General features: G+C 40.7%; 1 protein-coding gene across 1 annotated transcript; it reads right to left on the minus strand.

Moving 5' to 3' along the window:
• Positions 1–6,253: 6,253 nt before the first annotated feature.
• Positions 6,254–7,177, minus strand: OR5BH3 (olfactory receptor family 5 subfamily BH member 3). Its single transcript, NM_001389198.1, has one exon. The coding sequence runs from the start codon at positions 7,175–7,177 to the stop codon at positions 6,254–6,256; it is 924 nt and encodes a 307-aa protein (NP_001376127.1).
• Positions 7,178–7,704: the final 527 nt, after the last annotated feature.

Below are 7,704 nucleotides of genomic sequence, written 5' to 3' on the forward strand. Positions count from 1 at the left end.
TCCCCAAGAGAAAGGGCTTTCAATTCCTTTGGCATCTCCCACCTCTCTCCCCATTCTCTTCTCTATACTGCTATACTGCCTGACTAGAATCAGTTTGTACACACCATATGCACTCATAAAATATTTGTTGATGGACTTGCTTATTTCTATTCTCCAATAATCCCAGCCTAGCCATGTTCTCAGAATTGTACAAAATAGATTCAGCCTTTTCTACTGCCACTGCTTAATGCTCTGGGTCCCTGAATTCCATTCATGCAACGTGAGATGGGCCTCAGTTAGTTCCAACTTATGGAATGCCTCCCCTTGTAGGGATTGCATGTTTATTCCAGCCAGTCTCTTACAGAGGTTTGACCAGCAGGTGATTCAATATCCAGGAGGCCGGACTGGGACAGTCCTTGAATAAGATACCCCTGACCAGGTCTCTGCATGAAGCCCAAGTGGCTGACAAAATTGACAGTTCTGAGCCAAAGGAGTCCCAAGATATCCCTGTCGTGGACAATACCCAGGAACCAGACAGACAGCTGGATTCTTCTGCTCAGCCTTTGGGTTTGTAAGATATTGTCACTGCCCTCCCCCTGTTCCCCTGCCCTGAGAACTAGCTGCCCTCCAGTGTCTACATTTGACCAAGCCCCCAGACGCAGCCCAATGACCTGCTCTGGCCAAGTTCAATGAGGCTGAGGACTATCTCAGCAGGATCCTTCGGTCAGAGAGCCCAAGATCAGATGCTGCTTTGAGCACCACCACCTAGAGCAGTACCCAGGAGGCATACCCAGCCCAGAGTAGCTGAAGAAGCCCACTCCCCAAGTAAAACTGACTGCAACCCATCCTAAGTGTGATGAGGATGGAGGATGTGGAGATGTGCTGAGAGCTCCCAGAATAGCAGGGCTCAGTTTCTCTAGCAGATGCAGAAAAAGGTCAATGATTAGTCTCTTGTAACACTGGAGGAGACAGTGTTGCTGCCTTAATTCGTAGATGCTGTCCTCTACTCACCATCTCTCATCCCCTCACTTGGAGAGGCCTTGATCCCTCTGGAAGGGCTGGCCTAGGCTCCACTGCTTTCAAGTCTTGTTCTGACTTCAAGTCCTTGTGAACGTCCACGACTCTAACTCCTAGTGCTAGGGCAGCAGTATTGAGATGGGGGCACCAGAGTTTGCTTTGGATAGTCTTTCTCATTAGCCAAAAATGACTATTTATAAGATATTGAGGATATCCTCTTGAAAGCAGCAGAACTAGATGTGAGGTCCCCAGTGCTCAATTTGATAGTCCTGTGGCTGTATGGTAAGGCCTAATGCCAACTTCAATGGGTCCTGAATCTGTAGAAGTAAAAACTCTAAATTTTACCAATGACAACTGACTGGGCTCTCTCAGTTGGTACAAATCTAGTGGAGTTCCTCTTAAGCCAGAGAAGTCACTGGAGACTCAAATCTTCTTATATGCTGTGTAAACTGGGCAAATACAATTTGGCCTGCAGAAGATCTAGGGCAAACAAAACCTAATTCCTGTATTGGATATCTGAAAAATGTAGAATCCTAGAATCAAAAAATGATAATAAAAAAGTTATTGAGTATATACTATGCCTGAACACCATTCTGACCAAGTGCATACATCACCTCATATAAACCTCACAGCAATCTTAGGAGATAGATAATCATGTTATCCCTATTGTATAGGTGAAGAAACTGAGATGCAGAAAAGGTAAGTAAGTAACTTGTCTAAGGTCAAAGAGGAAGTGAGAGAGGTGAGTCTCAAAGTATGACAGTCTGATTCAGAGCTTGTACTCTTAACCACTACACTATACTGCCAGATAAAGAGAAAGGAAATCCCTCTAAGTAGAACTGGCTTCATAGACATATGATCAGTGCAATAGTACAGGGCCTGAGCTCAGAATGCCCTTGTACTTGGGGTTTATTGTCACTGTATTAAATTTTTAATAATTTGAATTTGTGCTTTGTTAAGTGAAATCCAAAAATGTGATAAAATAATTGACTATGCACCGGGAGCTTGAAGTCTGCTAGCACAGAGTCACATCTTTCACTGCCTCTTCACTCCCCTGGGACAGATTCCTGGCTACTCTCTCCCTTGCCCCTTAGTACCAAGGAACCCCATCCAGCCTCTTTCTGTCTCACCCAGTGACTGTTGCAAGCCTTCACTCTCAGGGGCTTGAGCAAGAGCCTTGGGAGGATTGGAGTTAGGCACATGTGCCCTGCAATATCTTTGGGTTGGTTGCAGTAATAGCCATCCTGGCCCTAGGGTAGTGCCATGGTGCGTTTGGCATATGACTCAGCAGTACTCCTTGCCCACCCTGATCTAGGTACCTAGTGCATCCTCATGCAGAGGTTGCCATAACCATGGTGGCCACCTGTCCTCCATGGGTTGAAACAACTAACCCTTGGGAAAGGGATATGCTTGGCTCAATTTACTCTTGACCAAGGTACAATGCATCTGTCCAGCAGTTTGTGGGAGAGGGAAACTTGCCAGGTGACCATACACATGTGCATTGAGTCAAAGGGCGGAGTCACTGGGCACCTATGTGGGGCTGTACTTGCCCCACAGGTATCCCTGCGCTTGAGAGGGTGTGATATTAAATAAAAAATTTAAAGCAATGGAATATTACTCAGCCACTAGAAACGATGAATACCCACCATTTGCTTCAACGTGGAAAGAACTGGAGGATGTTATGCTGCGTGAAGTAAGTCAATCGGAGAAGGACAAACTTTATATGGTTTCATTCTTCGAGGAATATGAAAAATAGTGAAAGGGATTAAAGGGGAAAGGAGAGAAAATGAGTGGGAAATATCAGACAGGATGACAGAACATGAAAGGCTCCTAACTCTGGGAAACAAACAAGGGGTAGTGGAAGGGGAGGTGGGCGGGGGGATGAGGTGACTGGGTGATGGGCACTGAGGGGGGCATGTGACAGGATGAGCACTGGGTGCTATACTATATGTTGACAAATCAAACTCCAATTTAAAAATATACAAAAAAATAAAGCATCATGACAGATTGAGAGAAAGACTGCAGTAGAAAATAAAAAAAAAAACTTTATATTTGAGTATCCTAAATGGCACTCTTCTCTGTTTTTAAATACAGGACTTCACATTTACATTTTGCACTGGACTCACGAATTATTTGGCCACAAATTATTATTACAGTCCTGACTGTAAGAACTGGCTATTATTAAAGTGTTTTGGTATCCCCTAAGCTCCACCATATCTTATGTGGAAATTATGAAATATGATGAGGTTGTTGCTCTCTCTAGTCTTACTTGAGCTATTTAGAGGATAGGAGACATTGCAACTTCCCAAGGAGATAGATGTTAGGTCAATGTGTACTATTTAGTCTAATGAGGCCCATTTCATCCCACCGTCTCAACTGTGTTAAGTATCTCATATCATTAGAGAGGCTTAAAAAATGTGATAAGAGATTATATTCTGGGGTTTGAATCAGGAGACCTGAATTCTAAATCTGCCTCTGCCACTGACTAGTGGAATGATTTCCAGAATATTGCTCTCCCTTGGGAATACTGTATCCTCATATGTGAAAAGAAGTTTTGATTAACTTAGTGTTTGCAGATTGTTGTTGAGGTTCTAGAGAGGTGCTTCACAGAGGGAGAAGTGAGAGCTCGGCAACAGAATTATAGGTGGCTCACACAGATTCCAGCTAAGAATGTCCTACTTTGGTGTTTTATATATTTTTGTCCTACATTGAAATTTACTTAAAGAAATAATTTCAATGTTTAAAAATTAAAACTCATCATTCTCAAAGATCACTATGAGCCTTTCTTCCTCTGATTTCTGATTCTGAGACTCTTTAAACCTCAAATCCTACAAAAGGGATCATCTTTCTTCCAGGAAGCATCTGCCATGTGCTCGGTTGGACCCATTACCAGAGAAGGACAGGAATCAAGGGAGAACAAGGGGTTGAAGGGCAAGTACCTGGGTGTAGAGAGCTGAAAGATAAGGACAATAAAGAATAGATTCGGGCTGTGGATTGAATGTTAACAAGAAACATCTGCAAAAGCAGGAGATTCAGGTAGGTGGCCATGCCCTAGGAGGTAAGATTTTCTACCTTTCCTCCATTCCACAAAGGATATAGCAATACTTGGAAAAAATGAACTGAATAAGTAAAAATGTTAGTTGTGAAGAAATCTTAGCTCTATCAACATTTTTTAAGCCTTTACTGGGTACTAGACTCTATGATAGATCTAGGGTGGGAGATGAAATGTTAACCAAATATGGTTCCATCCTTCTGGAAGATTTAAGTGTATGTGAGCAAAACAGAAATTCTGAAAAATGCAGAGGATTTTTATCATAAGGCCAAGTGTCATAATGTTACAAAGAGTTGCAATACACAGTGGGAAAACAGACTATGAATCCTCACTTCCATCTGAAACATCAGGAAAAGTTATCCAGAAAAGAAGACGGGATTTAAGTTTGGACTTTAAAAAATGGATAGGACTAAGACAGACAAGATAGGGAGAGCTTTGTATGCCAAATTATAACAGTTTGAAATTTATCTTATAGACAAAGAGAAATATGGAAAATTTTTAAGCAGTATGGAGAGTGGAAGGCTGATCTGGTTGAATTTACATTTAACCTACTGTGGTTGTTATGTGAAAAGCAGATTTAATTGAATCCAGGTAGATTAAGGGAGAAAGGATAAAAGATTATTATGCTAATCTAGGCAAAAAAGGAGTGTATCATGAACTAGGACAATGGCAGTGAAGAAGAAACTACTTTAAAAGGCATTTGGGAGGTAGAATTGGCAGGATTTGGCAATTGATTGAATGTAGGGAGTTGAAGGAGAGGAAATTGTCAGAGATTAACTTTAGTTTGGGGTTTAAAACTAGGTTGTGCCATTCACTTACATAGGGAACAGGGGGAAAGGAAGAGCAGGTTTAGAAGAGTTCGGTTTTTGAACATTAAGTTTAAAGTGCCTGAGGAACTTTCAAGTGTAGTTTCCAGCTGGTAGTTGGATATAAGGATCTGGAGCTCTAGGGGCTTTAGTTTTACCTGGTAGTAAACCACACTGCCTCGCAACTGGGGCTGAATCTTTGGCAAATGGCTAGTAAGGCTAAAAATTTTTGGAGAATAGAGGCAGAAACAAAGCTACCTTAGGGCCCAAAGATTGTGTCTGACCTAGATGTAGATAAATACTACTTTCTGTTTCTCCTTGCAGCTTTAGCCAATTTGATTCCCCTAACTAGTTGTTTGATATTGGTCTCTTTCTCTTCTCAAGGCTTTGGTTTCCTCAACTATAAGAGTAAGATATTAAGTTTTATTGTTTTCAGGTATAGAATGATATGCTTTTATAGATAGCTTGTTGTTCAATATATTTAGACAAGATAGTAATATCCACAAATTTCATGTGTCTTGTCAAATTCTGAGGGCTAGCCATGGACTAATTAATTAATTGGAGTTTTACTCATCCTTGTGTTTCCTGTTGGAAGTATATTCAAGATACCAATGGGCTTGGCTCCTTTATAATTTGCATACAAATAGTCCATTTAGTATTTACATATAAAAGAAATTGTTGGTGTAATTCAGTCCTAGAGTTCCCACTAATCAATGGTCCATTGTCCCTTACAAAGAATCTTTCAAATCTACTCTAATTATCAAACTCAATCTATTGTTTGGCTGAATATTACTATCTTTAAGATTTATCCTTATAAATCTCAATAATCACACATGTGAATTCATATATAAGTTCACATTTTATAGCCTCACAGTGGCAGTGATGGCACAGCTTTTGGAAAACACACATCCAGGAATCTTATGAATCCTTATGAAAGATACGGACTGAACTTAATTCAGCTGAGATATACCAAGTAAATCCTCCATGTAAGCACATGAGTGGTAAAGCAAATGTATATGAATCTCAGTTGCCATTCATGCTCTCTTCTACATTTTATAGTCAAATTATGCTATTTTCTAATGTTATTATGGAATTATTTAAACTTATGACTAGCATTATACCAGTTCACAACTCAAATTGACATATTCATACTCACATACACATTTCCCTCTTTTAAACCATTTCTTAACAGACAGTTGCTTCAGAAAATACATGTTAGTTTGTCCATATAATTTCCTATTGTGTTGTTGTTTATCTAAACAACTATTTTAAACACTTAGCCAGAGCAATTCAATTGTTCTTAACAAGGCTTCATTTGCAGGCAAGGAAAACTCTGTGAAGAGAACTGTAAGCAAGTCTTCATAGAACATATTACATTCTTGAGACACAGAATGGAAGATTAGGGACTCTGCTTCAATACTTTCCATAAAGCAACTTTCACTTCCTGGTTTCTCAAACTGTAGATAAGAGGATTTATCATGGGGATCACCATTGTATAAAACACTGAAACCATCTGATTTCCTGCCTGGGATCCATGTTGAGAGGGCTGCAAGTAAGTGTACATAGTTGTTCCATAATACAGGCCAACAGCGGTGATGTGGGAAGCACATGTAGAGAAAGCTTTTTGTTTTCCGGAAGCTGAAGGAATTCCCAGAATCGTCATGAGGACAGACATGTAGGAGACAAGGATCACCACAATGGAGGTGACCAGGGTGAATCCCCCACAGCCAATAACTAGTACCTGGGTGACCCAGGGGTCTGAGCAAGCCAATGCCAACAGTGGAGGGATGTCACAGAAGAAGTGGGGAAGGACATGTGGTTGACAGAATGATAGTCGTATGATGGAAGTTGTCACAGAAACCATGTTAACTAACCCCCCAAAGTAGCATCCTGCTACCAAGAGGAAACAACGGACTCTAGACATGGTGACATAGTAGAGCAATGGGTGACAGATGGCAGTATAGCGGTCATAGGCCATGGAAGCCAAAAGGTTGCACTCAGCAGAAGCAAATATTATGAATAAGCCCATTTGAGTCATGCATCCAAGAAAAGAAACAGCTTGCAACTTAGATAACAAATTTGCTAAAGTCTTTGGGATTGTGATGGAAGAGAAACAGACATCAAGTAGGGACAGATTAGAAAGAAAAAAGTACATGGGAGTGTGGAGGCAGGGACTGACTCTGATCAGGATTACCAGGCCCAGATTCCCCAAAACAGTGACAATATAAACAATAAGGAAGACTGCAAATAGTAGGACTCCAAGCTGAGGGTTGTCTGTCATGCCAAGAAGGATGAAGTCAGTCACCATAGATGAATTCTCCATCGACACAAGCTGGGTATTATTCTTGACTAGTTAAGAGCTTTTTAGGCATGCTTTAAGTGAGGAAACAATGGGAAACTGGATGACATGGGTAAAATAGTCCTACTCAAAACATATAAATCCACAACACTCTCCAACCCTTCCCCTCATCTGTATTTTCACTTTAAATGCCTTCCCAAATAGTACTGCCATTTCCCAAACCTAACATTGAGACAGTGAAGGTGGAAGGGAAAAAAAGGAAGGAGAAAAGTAAGTAAATTCAGAGAGTAAAAGGAATACAGATAAGGAAGAGGGTAAAGGTCTAGGATGCAAAATGCTCTTAATATTTGTTGAAGAAATGAATGAGGGAGGAAGAAAGAAAACAGGTGTCATCAAGACATGTTCTGACTGATACAGGACTACATATACATATCCCCCTTTTGTGACATTATTTCTGAAATAATAGAAGTCATCAATACTTACTATTCTGCTTAATCAGTAGAGGTTTTTCCAGGACTCTGAACAATTCTTCACCAGTAGATTGTTGCAGA

The sequence above is a fragment of the Canis lupus genome, chromosome X (genome assembly GCF_011100685.1).
Source record: "Canis lupus familiaris isolate Mischka breed German Shepherd chromosome X, alternate assembly UU_Cfam_GSD_1.0, whole genome shotgun sequence".
Lineage (NCBI taxonomy): Eukaryota > Metazoa > Chordata > Mammalia > Carnivora > Canidae > Canis > Canis lupus.

Coding starts and splice junctions, on each gene's coding strand:
- OR5BH3 (NM_001389198.1), bottom strand. CDS start 7,177: ATGGAGAATTCATCTATGGTGACTGACTTCATCCTTCTTGGCATGACA.